General features: G+C 40.8%; 1 protein-coding gene across 11 annotated transcripts in view; it reads left to right on the forward strand.

Moving 5' to 3' along the window:
- The window catches only part of TRIM2 (tripartite motif containing 2), a 236384-nt gene that overhangs the window by 190051 nt on the left and 26732 nt on the right, over positions 1 to 19601 (forward strand). For all 11 annotated transcript variants that reach the window (XM_072621289.1, XM_072621280.1, XM_072621284.1 and 8 more), the window contains exons 4-6: positions 9052 to 9203; positions 14366 to 14546; positions 16221 to 16944. In XM_072621289.1, the coding sequence (XP_072477390.1) occupies positions 9052 to 9203; positions 14366 to 14546; positions 16221 to 16944 (1057 nt within the window). The remainder of the gene's footprint in view (positions 1 to 9051; positions 9204 to 14365; positions 14547 to 16220; positions 16945 to 19601) is intronic.

The raw sequence follows: 19601 nt of genomic DNA on the forward strand, positions 1-19601 counted from the left end.
TATTCAGATCATTGGCTTTTGTCCTTTCTTTTATTACACCACTCCACAGGTCTAGATTATTTTCATTGTGTCTTCTTTTTTTTTTTTTTTTTTTTTTTTTGAGACATTCAGTAGTTAAGTGACTTGCCCAGGGTCTCACACAACTAGTATGTGTCTAAATCTTGATTTGAACTGAGGTCCTCCTGACTCCAGGGCCTGTGGTCTGTCTGTCTGTGGTCTGTCACTGCACCACCTAGCAGCCCCCAATTCATCCTTTGTAGTAGTGCTTGCTGCCTCTAGGTCTGTCCCACAAACCTATTAACTATATCATTTTTAGCGGCCACAACTCAAAAAACAAAGGTTAGCTAGTGAAAACAACAATAATAGCTAGCATTTATAAAGCATTTTATGGTACGAAGAAGTGTAGGAATCAGTTACTTCTGAAATACTGTGGGATGGTGGCCACGTCCTCACTCCACCCCCAAATGCCCCATTGAGTCTGGGCAATAGCCCAGGCACACAGGTGGACAAGTTTATGTCTCTTCCTCTACCTCCTGAGTTGCAGTGAGGTGAAAGAACTTACTCCCCCTGCCCCCCACACACAAACACTGTGATGGGCAGAAATCCTGTTAGCTCTGTGGGAGGTAGGAAGCAGAGGAGCAGCTTGTCATTGCTTGCACATGTGACCCAAGCTGTGACTTTGACCTCCATCTTCATACTGGGTCCCCTCATGGTGGTGACAGCACAGGATTATTGTGAGCCAGAACAATTGTGAATGAAGGCATTTTACAACCTCTGAGTACGAGCACACTGGAAATAATGCATTCATCTTTTGGAGACAAACCAGCCTTGGCAGGCCCATAGGAATTACATTGGCTAGCGACATGTTCCCCAAAGTCCCCCAAGCAGAGACAAAGGAGAAAATTGTGTATGAGAGGGAAAACCCTACTTTTTTCCAGTATTGTTTTTTGTTTTGCTTGAAAAAATGTGGGCTATGAATGTTTTTTTTTTATGATTAAATTTATTTATTTAACTTTTAACATTCATTTTCACAAAATTTTGGGTTACAAATTTTCTCCCCTTTTCTCCCCTCCCCCCCCAAACACCAAGCATTCTAATTGCCCCTATGACCAATCTGCTCTCTCTTCTATCATCCCTCTCTGCCCTTGTCTCCATCTTCTCTTTTGTCCTGTAGGGGCAGATAGCTTTCTATACCCCTTTACCTGTATTTCTTATTTCCTAGTGGCAAGAACATTACTCGACAGTTGATCCTAACACTTTGAGTTCCAACTTCTCTTCCTCCCTCCCTCCCCACCCCTTCCCTTTGGAAGGCAAGCAATTCAATATAGGCCATATCTGTGTAGTTTTGCAAATGACTTCCATAATAGTTGTGTTGTATAGGACTAACTATATTTCCCTCCATCCTATCCTGTCCCCTATTACTTCTATTCTCTTTTGATCCTATCCCTCCCCATGAGTGTCGACCTCGAATTGCACTCTCCTCCTCATGCCCTCCCTTCTATCATCCCCCCCACCCTGCTTGTCCCCTTATCCCCCACTTTCCTGTATTGTGAGATAGGTTTTCCTACCAAAATGAGTGTGCATTTTATTCTTTCCTTTAGTGGAATGTGATGAGAGTAGACTTCATGTTTTTCTCTCACCTCCCCTCTTTATCCCTCCACTAATGAGTCTTTTGATTGCCTCTTTTATGAGAGATAATTTGCCCCATTCAATTTCTCCCTTTCTCCTCCCAATATATTTCTCTCTCACTGCTTGATTTCATTTTTTTTTTAAGATATGATCCCATCCTATTCAATTCACTCTGTGCACTCTGTCTCTATGTATGTGAGCGTGTGTGCATGTGTAATCCCACCCAGTACCCAGATACTGAAATGTTTCAAGAGTTACAAATATTGTCTTTCCATGTAGGAATGTAAACAGTTCAGCTTTAGTAAGTCCCTTATGACTTCACTTTGCTGTTCACCTTTTCATGGTTCTCTTCATTCTTGTGTTTGAAAGTCAAATTTTCTTTTCAGCTCTGGTCTTTTCATCAAGAATACTTGAAAATCCTCTATTTCATTGAAAGACCATTTTTTCCCCTGAAGTATTATAGTCAGTTTTGCTGGGTAGGTGATTCTTGGTTTTAGTCCTAGTTCCTTTGACTTCTGGAATATCCTATTCCATGCCCTTCGATCCCTTAATGTAGAGGCTGCTAGATCTTGTGTTATCCTGATTGTATTTCCATAATACTTGAATTGTTTCTTTCTAGCTGCCTGCAGTATTTTCTCCTTGACCTGGGAACTCTGGAATTTGGCCACAATGTTCCTAAGAGTTTCTCTTTTTGGATCTCTTTCGTGCAGTGTTCTGTGGATTCCTTGAATATTTATTTTGCCCTGTGGTTCTAGAATCTCAGGGCAGTTTTCCTTGATAATTTCATGAAAGATGATGTCTAGGCTCTTCTTTTGATCATGGCTTTCAGGTAGTCCCATAATTTTTAAATTGTCTCTCCTGGATCTATTTTCCAGGTCTGTTGTTTTTCCAATGAGATATTTCACATTATCTTCCATTTTTCCATTCTTCTCTCTTTGTTCTGTGATTTCTTGGTTTTGCATAAAGTCATTAGCCTCCATCTGTGCCATTCTAATTTTGAAAGAACTATTTTCTTCAGTGAGCTTTTGAATCTCCTTTTCCATTTGGCTAATTCTGCTTTTGAAAGCATTCTTCTCCTCATTGTCTTTTTGAACCTCTTTTGCCAATTGAGTTAGGCTAGTTTTCAAGGTGTTAATTTCTTCAACATTTTTTTGGGTCTCCCTTAGCAGGGAGCTGATCTGCTGTTCATGCTTTTCTTTCATCTCTCTCATTTCTCTTCCCAGCTTTTCCTCCACCTCTCTAACTTGATTTTCAAAATTCTTTTTGAGCTCTTCCATGGCCTGAGCCCATTGGGTGGGCTGGGACACAGAATCCTTGATTTCTGTGTCTTTGCCTGATGGTAAGCATTGTTCTTCCTCATCAGAAAGGAAGGGAGGAAATGCCTGTTCATGAAGAAAGTAACCTTCTATAGTCTTATTTCTTTTCCCTTTTCTGGGCATTTTCCCAGCCAGTGACTTGACCTCTGAATATTCTCCTCACACCCACCTCACCTCCTGATCTTCCCAGCCAGCGTTTGGGGTGTGAGATTCAAATGCTGCTTCCAGCCTCAGGGCTTTTGGCGGGGGCAGGGCTGCTATTCAGTATGAGATTATGTTCTGGTGCTGAGGTCGGGGCAGGGCCACCTCTCAGGCTCAGTTCCCTCAGGGGGTTTATGCACAGACCTTCCACAATGGATTCAGGCTCCCTCCCGCTTGGGGAGCCCCTGTCTGCAGCCGCCTCTCAGCTTCTACCTCCCGGGGGGGCCTGAATTATGGGGGCACCCCACTCCCCTCTCGACCCGCCAAAGAGACTCTCTCACCCACCCCTGTCACCTGTGGGTGGAGGGACTTGTGTGGCCGCTGGAGATCCCGTCCCTGAAGCCTGCTCGGATCTGTTTCTCTCGGTGCCGCAGCCGTGGCCGCAGCAGGTCTGGGCTGGGCTTTGTGTCTGCAGCGCGACGGACCTTTTGCGAGAGGTTTGCAGATCCCTCTGTGGGTGGAGGGACCCGCGTGGCCGCTGGAGATCCTGTCTGTGAAGCCTGCTCGGATCTTTTCCTCTCGGTGCCGTGGCCGCTGCAGGGCTGCACTCAGCTCCCAGTCCCGGCGCCCAGTCCGCAGCGCGAAAGACCCCCGTGAGAGGTTTGCAGGTCTCTCTGGAACCGAAATCTCCCTCGCTCCAATGTTCCGTGGCCTCTGGGTGGGGAATTCGCCGTGAGTTACTTCCCTGTAGCCATTCTATGGGTTGTGGGTTCAGAGCTATGTGTATGTGCGTCTTTCTACTCCGCCATCTTGGCTCCGCCCCCTATGAATGTTTTTTAGAATAACTAAAATGCTTAAGACAGCACTACTCTCCCTCATGTGATTTTTAAATATTAAGGCCTTAAATTATTTCTATATAAAATTTTCTATAGTATCAGATCATCATAATTTATGTACATAGAGGACCCTAACATAAAATAATGTAAATGCAAGGGCAAGATTTCTTTTGACGCTAAAAGGCTTCAGCAATATTCTCCAAAGTTTTATTTGATTTTTACATACTTTTTTTTTTTACCTTAAACCTCATCCCTATTGAACTGTTCCCTGAAATAAAGTGAAACAGTTAAGTAAAACCAATTGACATGACAACCGGGTCTATATTCTTCATCCATAACTCCCCTACTACTGAGATGAAAGAGGTGTGATCCATTATCAGTTTCTTGGGACCTAGATTGGTCATCAGCTATCGTTCTGTGCTAGCCTTTTAATGTAAATTATTCTAATTAATGTCTGTCTTATCCTTCTGCCTCTGCTTACTTAACTCCCTATCAGTTCATATAAGTCTTCCACTGTTTCTCAAAATTCTTCATATTTATTTTTTCTTGTAGCATAATAATACTGCATTATGTTCAAATACAAAAATTGGTTCGGCATTCTTCAGTTAATGGGCACCCCCTTTTCTAGTTTTTTGTCACTACATAAAGAAACATTGCCAATTAAATAAGAGAAGGAAATGGGCTATGTTTTTTGTTTGCAACCTTCCTTTTCTTGATTTTTGATCCAGAAGTTGGGGGCTCTACTGGGATCCCAGCAGTGTAGCATCAGTTTACTTGAGGACGGAAATGTAAATAATGATAGAGTGCTGAATTTTACTGGATTGCAAAAGAAACAGCACACTTAGGTCTTGCTTTTGGAAAGACTCTTGCTAGTTTTGCAGAACACAGAAAGTATCTTTGATGCTTGGGCCAGGAATAAAGCCTGGGAGTCTGCCAAGTGTCTTCATCCTGCAACCTATTGCCAAGAGACCTTTGCATGAGACAGTCTCTGGTTCCTCTTATTGCTAGCCTGCTTTAGATTCTTCCATTTTCCATAACAAAGGAAGGAAATTGTTCTATTTGGAATGACTCCAAACTAATGTATCCTGTGAAAGTCTGAATTGCTTTGTGACCCATAGACAATATTTGTAACCTGAGGTTCTCAACAGAGCACTAACTAAGGTGAGGTAACTAGAGTCTGAGTCTGGAGTACCAAAGATAGCTAATACCTGAGAGTATGTTTCCTCCCCGAAGTGGTATCACCAGCCCCATGTTCTATGTATTACCACCCCTAGTACTTAACCAAGCTTCAAATTGATACCCATTGTTGGTCTACCAGGGGTGGGGAACCACAGATTCCTCTGGGTCCTCAAGTGCAGCCCTTTGACTGAATTCAAACAGAACAAATCCTTTCATTAATGGGACCACAGGTTCCCCATTGGGCCCATCTTTACCCCCAATTCTCCCACTTCCTCCCAGAGGTTTGGGGAATTGTAGACTTTGCCATGAAGGTCAGGAGGCACTAAAGTATAGCACACAAGCAAGACTGCTTTGAAACTAACATACTGAATTGAGTATAGTATGTTCCTAATTAAATTTTTTTTCTGGTAAAAGCTGTACATAATGAGTTTTTTATATTCTTTTCTCTTCATATATGGAAATTTTCATGTTCGTTTTAGTTAAGAGTAATTTTAAAATAATCATAAATAACTCTTTCTGGTTCATTTCTTCCCCTCTGAGATTCTAAAACTCTTGGAATCTTCTCCAATTAGTTTTTTTCTCATATATTCAGTGATTCATCTGTTAGGGAAACAAAGGCTAACAGTTGGAACTGAAATGTAAAACATTTATTTGGAATAGAAATGAACTGCAAGACAATAGAAAGTAATTGTAGCTGCACTCCCTTGGACTCGTTTCTCTTATCCCTTCTTTCCTGAACAATTTGGGATTCATTTCCATCAAAGACATCCAATTCCCATAAGGGAAAACCGGGTGGTGTCTCATAGCCAGCGTTTGTCTCAGAAGAGGAGATGGGGGCAGAGGTTAAAGATATCAGTGCAGACAGCCTTGTCATCCCTGCTCAAAAACTGTTGCTGTTAGAATCTGAAGCTTTTCCAAAGCCAGGATCTACTTGTTCTGCTCCAACCAGGAAATTATCATCTCTCACTGCTCTTCTTAATCTTCCTTCTTTCATCGGTTCCTCTCTTTCATCACTTTCAGAGCCTGTCCGGGTAGGTCAGGACCCTGTTCCTACTCTCATTCAGTCAACTATAACTTCCTGAGACCCAGCACCTCATGGGAAATGTCATATTCTTCCATAAGCTGCCATGTTCAGGATCCCTTCTGGAACCCATGCAGATGGATCAGGAAGAAAGGAATGCTAACTTATTTGCCACATTAGCAAATGAATCAACACAGAATGTTAGAAAAGTTTGCTTTCAACAAGGCAAAATCTCATTTCAGAAGGACATGAAAATGATAAAAATCAAGTATCATAAAAATCAGAAATTGTGAATATTGTTGATTCAATATTTACTAAGCACTTATGGAGAGATATGGGAGAAATATAAAGTTTAGATTATAAATAGTCCTTGCCCTCATGAAGTTTAAAATCTGGCAAGCAATAAGACATAGCTAACTTTAATATACAATATGACAAGTACCATTAGAAGTGTCCAGGAAAGCGGTACGTGAGGTCCGAGAGAGAGAAAACAATAGTAATAGAGAGGACCAGTTAAGACTTCATGGAGGAGAAGCAATTTAGTGTTGGCTCTGAACAGATTCGTAGGAATTCAGTAAGTGGAGAGAAGAAAGAGGAAGAACATTACTGGCTGAGGGAACCAAGCGCACAAAGGCACAGGCACTTGATGCCAGAAGATGAAGGGTGTGTTTGAAGGGTAATAAGTAGTTTAGCTAGAGCCTGAGGTACAGGGAAGGGATTAAGATTAGATAAGGCTAGAAAAATATCAGGATGCCAGATTATGGGGACTTTGACTGCAAAGCAAAGTAGGAACTTTATTCATGAGGCAGTAGAAAACCACTTGAGATTTTTGAAAAGAGAATTGACATCTTTGCAGAGTGCAACAGTGTGCAAGATGGATTAGTTCCTGGGGAAAACAGTAGTAAGAAACATGGTTGGAAGCTACTGCACTACTCTAGGGATAAAATGAAATAGTGATCCCGAAAAGATGTGGATAAGTATAAGCAATGTCACTGAGGTCAAATTGACAGGAATTGGTGGTAGCTCAGGTATGAGAGATGAGGGACAGGATGTAAAAGATAATACCAATGTTTTAAAGGTGGGAAACTGTCAGATGAATGTCAGATAAAGGGCGAAGATAGTGAAATGAAACAGATGAATGAGTTTAGGGAGAAAGACTATGGATTCCATTTTGAATATATTGAATTTGAGATGACATTGGGAAATGCAGTTGGAGACGGACTTGAAAGTAGCTGGGAGATGCCTGTGGGGGGGAGCATGGAGGTTTAACAGAAGACATTTTTCAAAACCTCAGTAAAAAGTACCAGTGCATTTTTGCTGCCTGTCTACTCCTTCCAAATCTGCCAGGACTCTTTTACCACTGGTAATGTTTTCAAATGGGAGTTTATTCAAATGAAGCTTTGTTTAATGGAATGAGGGGAGGGCAATGTCTGGTGCTCAGTACCAGCCCCAAGTCTATCAAGGAATAAAATACATGTAATTGACTCTATAACAAAAAAATGGTGTTAAAACCTCAATCTGTGGCTCATTTTAAGCAGCACAAAAATACCATATTCTGGCATTGGGATACATCTTGGAGATGATTGTAATGGAATTTTACCTTAATATAATATTTGGCAATCTCATATCTTTCCTCCAAAGAGTAAACAATTGCTTGCTACAAACTCACATTCAGAAAATACTAGTAAGCTAGCTGAGTCACTAAGAGGTAATTATTTCTCAAATTTGAAGTCCTTTTTAAAAATAATATTTTTTCCCAATTATATGTTAAAACATTTTAAACTTTTTTTGTTAAAGTTTTGAGCTCCAAATTCTCTCTCTCCTTCTTTCATCTCTTCCCTCCCTGAGACAGTAAGCATAGACTTACCTGGATATAGAAACCTGAGTATAGAATGAGACTTCTAATCAAATAATGCCCTATCCTAAACCCTTCACCTCCCATCCACCCTCACAGCCTAACTACTTTCTGTGAGGAAACTGACTCAGCTTTTAAGAAAGAGCCTTGAGCTCCTGGAAAATGAATCAGGTGGAAACCAGACTTAGAGCAGGAGCCCTTTAACCTAATTAAGGTCATTTCTTATGGCCAACCTTGGGTAGATTTATAGTTAGTTTAGGAAAATGATGCCTAGGATGTGCTGGCCCTCATAACTGACTCTCCCTCCATTTACTGAATCACTGCTGTTTGCTTAACATTCAGCCACAGTTGTTGGGAAGATCATATGAGATAATACTTGTAAAGGGCTTAGCACAGTGCCTGGCACATAGTAACTATATAGAAGTTATTATTTACCTCCCCGGGAGCCATTGTAAAGATTAAAAATCAAATGTACATAAAACCCTTTGAAACCTCAGAGCATATATAAATATCAATTACTGAAGCAGGCAGGACCCCAGAAACATTTTGCCTAGAGCTGACAATAATGTAAAGCTGAACCCCACCAAAAGGTAGCAGAACTGATCAGAGGAGTTACTAAATGATAATTTATATGGTGCTTACTATATAAAAGGCATAAAATATGTATTTACAAATAATAAAACAAAAATATCTATTATAACTAATTTATACATTCCTGTATTCATGTATCTAGTTCTTTAAGGTCTGCAAAGTGCTTATGTATTTATTATCTCATTTCCTCCTCATAACAATCCTGTGAAGTTATTCTTGCTATTCTTAACCCATTTTACAGATGAAGAAGCAGAGGCAGACAGACAGAGGCTTATTAAATTGGTAAGGGTCCCTTAGCTAGTAAGTGGCTGAGATCTGTTTTCAACACAGGTCTTCCTAATTTCCAAGTCTGGTTTTCTATGCTGCTTATTATTAATTATTGTTATTGTTGTTTTCAGGCAAATATAATATGTCACTCTAGACGGGAAAAAATGATGTTATTGGTCTTATTGTCAAATGTGGAATTGTTCTTGTGTCCCTTAGGTGATGGAATTTTACTGCCAGTCTTGTGAGACTGCCATGTGTCGAGAGTGCACGGAAGGGGAGCATGCTGAACACCCCACCGTCCCACTCAAGGATGTAGTTGAACAGCATAAAGCTTCCCTTCAAGTCCAGCTGGATGCTGTCAACAAAAGGTAAGCAGATGCATCTTACTTTTCCTTCCTGATTCACTGCCATGAGGGTGATGTTTCATCTCATCATCCACCCTGTCTTCTAAAGTAGGTTAGTAGGGTCACGTTACCACTCTAGGAACTGGTGTTACAGCATCTATTTTCACTGCTGCTTACAGGAACAACCATGGGTCATGGCTTCGCAGCTGCTCTGCTGGTTGGAGGCATGTATTCTGTGTTACCCTCAGGCCCAATTGTGTAATGAACAGGAGTGTTACTATGCAACTGATTCAGCATGTTTAAAGATACTAAGTACAATCAAGGGGAATGCTTACAAAGGAAATAAGAGATTCACATATTAGGATTCAGCCTCTCCTAAGCTATGACCTGACATCCATCATTAACCTTTGCTGGTTTGGAGGACTTTAGGGCCATCAGAATGAAATGAAATAAGGTTGCGGTCTACTTTGCCTGTGTTTATTTGTTTAGGGTGAGTCTCTAAACCTAGAACAATTTGCACAATGCCTATAATAATATTAAAGCAGACAATGATGAAAGACAGCAGGATTCTCATTTTTCTTTTAAACCGAAGTGGTGGAAGATGTATGATGCATGCACCTAGAACCAGAGGACCTGGGTGTAGATCTGCAGTGTCAATGTGATATTCACAGCGCCTATAGCAGCTATGAATATACCAGTATAATTCTCAATCATGAAATATGACAGACTTTCCACATGGAAAACAGAACTAACACATTTATTTAAACACCAGAAAGCCAAATCCATCATAGCAACAAAGAAATCTATACCCAGTAACAATGCAGGGAGCACCACTATCCCCAAGCCTTCCCCCTGCTAGGGCCTTCCCACAAACACTCACTCACAGCTCTCTGCCTGCTTCCTCTCTTTCCCTCAGCTCTAACTGCTGTGTCAACTTCCTCTCAGCTCTGTTCCACCCTTCCTGCTCTACCCATTCAGCAAGCCCCTCCCACCACGGACTCATGTGACTCAGGCTTCCATGTGATTCAAGAAGGTCACATGGGCTTATTAATGGATGGGAAAGATCTTCCAATCATGCAAAAATACATTAACAATACATTAGGCCCCAAGATCTTTCTTATCCATTACATAAGTTAATGGGAGTTTAGGGGATACTGGTATCAACAGAACTTTACCGCAATATAACAGGTATAACCTCTCAGGGTGTGGCTTGAACACAAACACCTCATCATTCCCCTCTTGAACAAATGGGGGCCCCAAAATCTTGGGGTAAGGGGCAAAGGTCTCTTCTTCTTAGCTACTTCCTGCTGAGATTGGACGTAAAGTTGTCCCAAACCCACGAGGTCCTATTACAGGGGTCAGTTCTTTAGCTGGCATCCAGAGATTGGTCAATGCCTGGTCCAGGGGTTACACATCACAGTCATGGACAGGGAGTGACATCCAGCTTAAGCGATCAAGCATCTGCAGGGGGAATATACTAAGCCTGCAGGAAACAAATCTAACAAACACACACATACGCACACATACACGCACAAAACAAGGAGACAATAACCAGAAGCAGGGTAGATACAGGGTCAGTCATGCTTCTAGGGTCCATGAACTCACTATCATAGCCTTATTCATTGTTGTTTCCTGTTTTCTAATTTGCAGATTTGGGGTCATCCTTCTGGCTAGAGCTCTACTTCCTTTAATCTGAGCTGGGGCCTGACCAATTGCTACTCTCCCTGCAGGTGTGATGAACCTGCATACAGTGTTTCAAGGGGGTCTGTAGGGGCAGTTCTTACCTCCCTATACCATCTAACATCAAGACACTCTGTACTTTTTGTATGGTTCATAGCTGGAATACCTTCTATTCTTCCAAAATCTGTCCTTGCTCTCAGCAGAGCAATGAACAGTTTTTTTCATGTCAATCTATTCTGACTTTGAATCCACTGGCTATTTACTCTTCTCTCTAGGAAATTTATCTTTTTCCCACTTCCCCCAAGTCATTTAACTGTGAAATTATCCAGCACCTCCAAAAGAGAGTGCCCTATTTCCCCAATTAGTAGAGTCAAGATCAGGTGCTTGTAAGCAGGAGGAGCCGTCTTCACTATGATGGTTCTATGAGAAACTGGTCAGGGGGCACCATGATAAGCTTCAATGTCTCCCATCATTATTGCTGTCTTCATTACCTCCTCCTTTAACTTTCTCATACAGTACCTAAGCAAATACCAGGGTCTAACTTTGCTAGGCCACAGAGAGTCAGGGGGATACTTCCTGTTGCATCTGTCCATAGCTAAAGCTAACAGATTAATCTCCTTGTTACTTCCTTGCATGTGATAATCCCTAAAAGCTTGCTGTACAAAAGGATTCTAATACCTATAAATGTCAAGCAATCTACATCATCTAATTCTCCCAGCCTTTGAGTGAACCAGCTCAAAATATCTGTGACCTCCTGCTGAGTAAAATCCTCAATTACCTCCCTAAACACTGTGACCTCCCCCCCCCCTTGGTTTCTTATTAGTATTGGGCAAGCATCCACACTTGTAAAAGCCTCCTCACCTAACTTGGTTTCATTTTCCTCCCACGCATTCTCCTGACAGTCATCGGGACAACTAGGCCCAGCCGGTGCAAGGGCCGCACCTTTTGTTAGTTTTTTGCTTCTTTTTGAGAGCTAAATTAACAGCAGCATGTTCTTCTACCACCTGAGACCCCTCAGCTTGCTCTTCTAAAGAAGAGCCTGAACACTGTGGCGCAGAAAGATTCCCATACAAACCAACCAACTTCCTTTCCATTTGAGCTTTCTCTTCCAGCAGCTTGTCTCTACTTTTACGCATAAGGCAATAATTGGTTAGCAAGGTCCAGCCTTTCCTACACACCCCTGCCAGTTCTTTCCCTGATTCTATTGGTATTCCTTGCAAACCTCTTTCCAAATCTCTGAGTTCTCCCTTCCATAGCCTCAACTCCTAGTTTTCACAGAGCCCTGTGCTTTTAGCCTGTTCTCTTGTTAGAGGGGAATAAGGTAAATCCTCCCATCATGGGATATCCATTTCTTGCTCTAAAGCCCTTCTGCCTCCAAATAGAGGTCTGATATTTTGTAATCCCATCTTCGTCACCAAATGTACCACCAACGCAATATTCACAGCGCCTATGGTGGCTATGAATATGCCAGCATAATTCTGAATTGTGAAATATAATAGACTGTCCGCATAGAAGACAGAACCAAAACATTTAAACACCAAAAGCCAAATCCCAATACCAGAAAGCCAAATCCATCATAGCAACAAAGAAATTTATACATAACAACAATGCTGGAGGCACCACCATCCTCAAGCCTCCCCCCTGCTAGTGCTTTCCCACAAGCACTCACAGCTTGCTGCCTGCTCCCTCTCTCCCCCTCAGCTCTAACTGCTGTGTCCAACTTCCTCTCAGCTCTGCTCCACGTTCCTGCTCCACCCATTTGGTAAGCTCCTCCCACTACAGACTCACGTGAGTCAGGCTTCCATGTGGGTCACATGGGCTTATTAATGGATGAGAAAGATCTTCCCATTATGCAAAAATGCATTAACAATACAGGATACCACCTCTGACACTGCCTGGTAAATCATGTAAGCCCCCTGAGTCTTAGTGTCTTCATCTGTAAAATAAAGAGGTTGGACTAGGTAGTTTCCAAAGTCCCTTCAAGCACTAGTTCTGTGAGCCTTCTTGTTGTTTTGGTTGTTCAGTCATGTCTGACTCTTTGTGGCTCCACCTGAGGTTTTGTTGGCAAGGGTTACCAGAGCGGTTTGCCATTTCCTTCTCCAGCTCATTTTATAGATAAGGAAATGAGGCAAACAGGGTGAAGTGACTTGCCTGCAGTCACCCAGGTAGGAAGTGTTTGAGGCTGGATTTAAACTTGTGAAGATGAGTCTTCCTAATTCCAACCCAAGTCCTCTATCTACTGTACCACTTCCCTGCTCTGCTGAGCCTATGGTCCTATAAAGAGATGGAGAATATTAGAAAATTGCATTTGTAAAGCAAAGACACAGTGGGGGGAAAGTAGTATTTCATGCTGAAAAAGAGTTTGGAAATCTAGGAAAAGTACACAGAGATCTCTCAATTCATGTTGATAGATGAGCCCATAATTGAACTGAAAGAGACCTTAATATCTGCTCTAACTTCATCACTTTACAGATGGAAACTAAAGTTAAGAGAGGGTTAGTCAGTCATGGAAAGTCACCATGCATAGGAAGTAAAAGAAATGAGATTTGAACTTAGATCCTCTGAGTCAAAATCCAGGACTTTCCCCACTATGTCACACTTGGTCTCTGCTTTATAATGCTTTTGATTATAACAGAATTTTACGTATGAAATATATTATTGCTACTTGATGAGCTTGGCTTTGATTAGTGCATTCATTATTTGCAAACATTCTGAAGGAAAAAATACCCATCTGGGCAGCTAGTTTTCTTCTTTTTTTTTCTTTTAAGGGAAAACCTTTTTTAATTGTATTTTTTCAATTAGCAAATATTTGGTTTTTTTCCCCCACTCTCCCCCCAATCCTGAGAAGAAATGAAGGAAGGAAGGAAGGAAGGAAGGAAAGAGAGAAAACCCTTATAACAAATAGGTGTGTTTAAACAAAACAAATTCCCACATTGGCCATATCCAAAACTGTGTGTCTAATTCTACATCTTGAGTGCATCACCTGTCAGTCATTCTTCATCATGAGTCCTCTGAAAGTGCAGCTGGTTAGTGCATTGATCAGTGTTCTTAAGTCTTTCAAAGACATTTGCTTTTGGTGTTGTTTTTGTATAAGCTGTTCTCTATGTGCAGATAGTTTTCTTTTAGATCTCAGGACTGATATAGAATGGGTATCAGTAAAACACCAATAAAATGACTCCTCCCCAAAAGTCACAACTTGCATTTTTATAGCCTGTAAGCTTTACAAAGCTCTTTATGTGTAGTCATGCTGAAAGACATAGAAGTGATTTTCTGATTGTGCATCATTTGGAGAACTGGCAACAGGTTAGTGCTGTTGGCCAATAAACATTTACTAAGTTCCCCCTACCACTATGTACCACTCACTGTTCCAAGTGCTGGAGATACATGAAGAAACAAAAGAAAGTCCCTGCCCTTAAGAAATTCTAAATCTAATGTTACAACTTTATGTTTTTAAAGGCAGCAATTTTGAGTTCTGAATAGTCATTTGTCATGATTTTATTCCCCAGGCTCCCAGAGATAGATTCTGCACTTCATTTCATATCTGAAATCATCCACCAGTTAACCAATCAAAAGGCTAGCATCGTAGATGACATCCATTCCACCTTCGATGAGCTCCAGAAGACTTTGAATGTGCGCAAGAGTGTGCTGCTCATGGAGCTGGAGGTGAATTATGGCCTTAAACACAAAGTAAGTGCTCAGGTCTTTGATTTTTTTTTTTAAATGAGGTCTGTTTCTTGTTTTTCAAGTAAATGCATGCTATCTGTAGGTCAGGAGTTTACCTTATTGGGATCCAAAAGAACAGAGAGATTCCCTAATGGGTACTGAAGGTCATGCTGTGCTTTGTGTACTTCATAAATTCTTCAGATGGGTGCTCAGGAATGTGTTTCCCCTTGTAGCACCTGTAAAGATCTAGAGTCTTAAGCACCACTTTACAGGAAATTATCTTTCTCCATTCTCCCCCCCCAACACACATATACACAGACACACATGTCACTCTCATATATAAATGACTGCCACTTTAAAAAAAATGATTACAAGCATTTACTTAACCTCTCCCTCAGACTGTCTCCTCATCATAGAATAATTAAGAAATTAAAAATAAAACCATCACAATAAATATACATAGTCCCTCAGAACAAATGTCCATAGTGTCCATGCTTAAATATTCATGTCTCACTAGGGGTTTTAAGTCCTTCACCTCTTTGGCAGGAGGTGGATAGTACAAGTCATCTTTAGTCCTCTGAGCCCCTTCTGGATTATTTCATTAATCACAGTTTGAAAGCCTGATTGCCACATCTTTAGTGTTTGCTCACTAACGCCCACATCATTCCCTTCAAATAAGCTTCAGCCTGAGCATAGATAAGCAATCTCCATGTGTGCTAGTTTGCCTGAGAACAAAACCCTGGATAAAAGTAGGTGGTATCTCCATCCCAGAAAGGCGTTTTGGTTTGTGTTTTTTCTTTGTTTTGATCTCTGCAGTGGTGAGAGGAAAGGCCTAGGATGATGAATATTTCAGATATACAGAGGATCCATTTACTTGCCAAGCTCTTTATAGTGAAATCCCCACCTGCTCACGACAAAACTCGGTGCCCTTTGAAATAGGCAAAGAACAAGGAAAGGGGAGGAGGAAAAGCGTATGCCTCTAAGGATTCTGAAACTTTGAGGATTTCTGAAGATGTCAAATATACCAAAACAAGCATCTCCTAAGTATTTACTATGTGTATGGCCCTGGGCTAAGCACCGACATGCAAAAGAAAGGCAAAAACTCACAGACTCTGTTCTCAAGGAGCTCCCGTTCTAATAGGAGCGACAACGTGCCAAGAGTTACGTACATCCAAGATACAGATAGTATGAATGGAAGGCAATTTAGAGGGAAAGAACTAGTGATGGAAGTATAAGGAGGTTGGAATATTTCTTTCTGTTCAAATCTTGCTACTACTTATAAACTTGCCCATCTGACTTTGAATAAGTCACTTTTTCATCCTGGGCCTCAGTTTCCTCACCTGTAAGATGAAGGGGTTGTACTAAATATCTTTTAAGGTTCCTTCCCCCTCTAGATCTTTGATTTTATCATTCTATGGACAGTTTCATTTAAAGTGGAATTTGCCCCCAACAGATTAATTAAAAACCTTTTGTCTATACAATACATTGTAAGAGTCATCCAATGAACAGGTTAATGAACAGATAAGTCTTCTTATCTGCCAAAGGCACTACCACAAAGCACCCCATCTCTTCCCACTCCTGCTTCTCTTACACTTGCTTGGAGCAACCTCATTTCACTTGTCTGATAATGAAATGTGTTTTCTAGTTCTGAGGTCAAACCTTATTCTTTCACTAACTGGATGTTTTGCTTTGCTGCAGGTCCTTCAGTCACAACTGGATACTCTATTGGAGGGACAGGAGAACATCAAAAGCTGTAGCAACTTTACTGCTCAGGCCCTCAACCATGGCACTGAAACAGAAGTTTTGCTAGTTAAAAAACAGATGAGCGAGAAACTCAATGAACTTGCCGACCAAGACTTCCCCTTGCAGCCCCGGGAAAATGATCAGCTGGATTTCATTGTAGAGACTGAAGGACTTAAGAAATCTATTCACAACCTGGGGACTATTTTAACCACCAATGCTGTGGCCTCTGAGACGGTTGCTACAGGTGAAGGCTTGAGGCAGACTGTGATTGGGCAGCCTATGTCAGTTACTATAACAACCAAGGACAAAGATGGGGAGCTGTGCAAATCTGGAAATGCCTATATCACTGCTGAACTGAGTACACCTGATGGCAGTGTGGCAGATGGAGAAATACTTGACAATAAAAATGGTACTTATGAATTCTTGTATACTGTACAGAAGGAAGGAGATTTTACCCTCTCCCTGAGACTCTATGACCAGCATATTCGAGGCAGCCCATTTAAACTCAAAGTGATTCGTTCAGCAGATGTGTCTCCCACAACTGAAGGTGTTAAAAGGCGTGTTAAGTCTCCAGGAAGTGGTCATGTGAAACAGAAAGCTGTGAAAAGACCTGCAAGCATGTATAGCACTGGAAAAAGAAAAGAGAATCCCATCGAAGATGATTTGATCTTTCGAGTAGGTAAGGAAAACATAGAAGCTTACCGATCCAGACATTTGAAAAGTTTTATTATATGTAAGGTTTATGGAAAGTTAGAACTTCCTGCTCGAAAAAAATGTTGTTATAAGATACAAGACTGTCCAGTAATGTGGAATTATTAAGTCTCTTGTAGTTTTGTGTATGTATCATATTTCCTAGGTTTCTTGAGGACAATGAATGTAACTTTTTCACTGATATACTTGCCTTCTAAAAAGTAGCACCCATGTGACCCTAGACAAGTTGTTTTGTTGAATTGAACTGAATGTGTATCTGGGTAGAGTTAGCTTTTTGTTTTGCTCTGCACTTCAGTGAATTGATTATTAAATACAAGCAGTAGTTATAGAGGAATAGAATTGGTATGAATACTTGAACAGCAGTCCCAAAATTTTGTGAGTTTTACCCTCATTGTCTGACCCATCTTTTATGAGAGACCCATGTCTTTTATGAGAACTCTCAGCTAAATCCATGATTCCATCTGGCTTTCTCATTGTTAGTTGATTCTTGTATCTTAACGGTTAAAGCTAAATCTTCCTGAAGGCTGTGATGACACTAATTGTTTGATCTGTTCAGTAATGGAGGTGATGTAACAAATCCATCAGCAGAGCAGCTGTTGGGGCTGGAGGAGTTAATTGCAGCTTGGGTGCACAGGTGGCTGAGATGTGCAATCAATCAATCAACAAGCATTTATTAGACAGTGAAAGATGTTTTTTTTACTCTTGACTGCATCATGAGCTATACTCTGCATTCAGATTTCATGCTCTTCCTCCGTGCTGTTGGGTGCATAGGCACATACAAAATATTTCTGAACTAAATTTGCTGGGCTTAAAGAGTAGCCATTCTGTGTTAGCCACCCACATGTGTACCTGGGGCTCTGTTAGGTGCTCTAGAATGAAAACTCAAAATCTCTTTACATTAGTTACAAATGGGAAAGCCTTTTGTCTGTGTTCAGAACCCAGTTGTTCTCAATGAGATACATACAGAGAGATAAAGATTTCCCTGACAGTTCCTCTCCCTTAGAACTCAATTGATTACATTTAGCTTATGCTAATAATATGTTAATAATTGGTGCACGGCTCAAAGATTTGTACAAGGACACTATATAGCTATAGTGGCACATAGTAGGCAATTAATAAATACTTGTTGACTTGACTTGTAGTGTCATGAAAAGAGCACTGGTTTTTGCAAAAGAAGATCAAAGCTCAAGTCGCAGATCGAGCATTTATTAATTGTGCAACTTTGGACAAATTAATTCACTCCTCTGATCCTCACTTTCTTCATCTGTAAAATGAGATAGTTATACTTACCATTCTTTCTCCACAGGGCTGTTCTTAGGCACGAATGAGATGATTGTATAAATCCCTATAGACTGGAAAGAACTGTACAAATAATTGTCAGTTACATTCATTATTATTCTATTTAGAATGAATAGACCATGTTTACTCGAAAACTGTCCATGACATCAATGGGAGTGTTTTTCCAGAGCAGAACTTGGCTACAAAATTTGGGGAGCTTAGAATTTGATTCTTATCTTTTTACTGCTTTTGTTTTCTAAAGAAGAGATACTTAATACTCTCTCCTTCTCCTTCTCAACCCTGAAAACCTAATTATCTTGCCTTAATGAATGAATGATGATTGGGATCTAACACCATCTCAGAAAACTGCCTTGAAATGGAAATGTCTTAGCTAAGTAACCTGAGCATCTGTGCAAAATAATAGGGCCTTGAAATGTCAGGAATTCTTTTCTTCTGTGTTCCAGTTTGCTGACTAGTCACCATAAGCTAGCACTGTCAGCTCCTCAAGAAAGTCCCTGAGCAAAGAGAAGAAACCGAAAGCTGTGGGAAGTTGTGAAAGTGCAGTCAGGTGCAACTTAAATATGTAATTAATATGCTGCTTCCCTGTGTACAGAAAGGCTTCTGAATGGAAGTCTCCCTAGTAACAACATTTGTCTTCTAGTTTGCCTTCCAGTCTAAAATAGAATTGGTAGAATCATTCAGGTTATTTAGATTGGATTCAGATGCCTAGAAAGAAGAAATTCTTTTAACATTTTTGTCGCTCTCCTTCCTAGCCTCATGTGGGTTCCTCCACCCCCACCAAGTGTACACATGCACACTTTTCACATGGCAAGTCATGCTTCATCCGTTACTAAGGAGGACTCCATGTGGCCCACAGATTCCGCTCCTTGAATGGGCTATCCTTTGTACCTCCGTATCCCTTTGGAGATGGAGCACAGGAATAGATGCTATGACTGGCTCATCGTAGGTACTTAATAATTGCTCTTTCATTCATTTAAGATAACAAAAGAAAGATTGAAAATATTCATAAGAGAAATGAAAGTTGAGAGGATATAATGATGGACCAAAAGAATGATAATCCCAATTATAGAAATCAAATGTTTTAAAGAACTTGCAGGTAAATCCATCCTGTGGTGATGTGTGGGACCCTTCAGAACATGGAATGGTATGGAACAAAGAGTATTTATTAAGCATTTACTATGTGTCAAGTGCTGAGTTAGGTGCTGAGTATACAAATATGAAAATGAGATAATCCCTACTCTCAAGGAAGTCACAGTCTAATTAAAGAATACAACCCTGGGGTCCAGCAATGGGTTATTGACATGAGATTCTTCTCATTGGTGGAGA

Source organism: Notamacropus eugenii, chromosome 6 (assembly GCF_028372415.1).
Source record: "Notamacropus eugenii isolate mMacEug1 chromosome 6, mMacEug1.pri_v2, whole genome shotgun sequence".
Classification (NCBI taxonomy): domain Eukaryota; kingdom Metazoa; phylum Chordata; class Mammalia; order Diprotodontia; family Macropodidae; genus Notamacropus; species Notamacropus eugenii.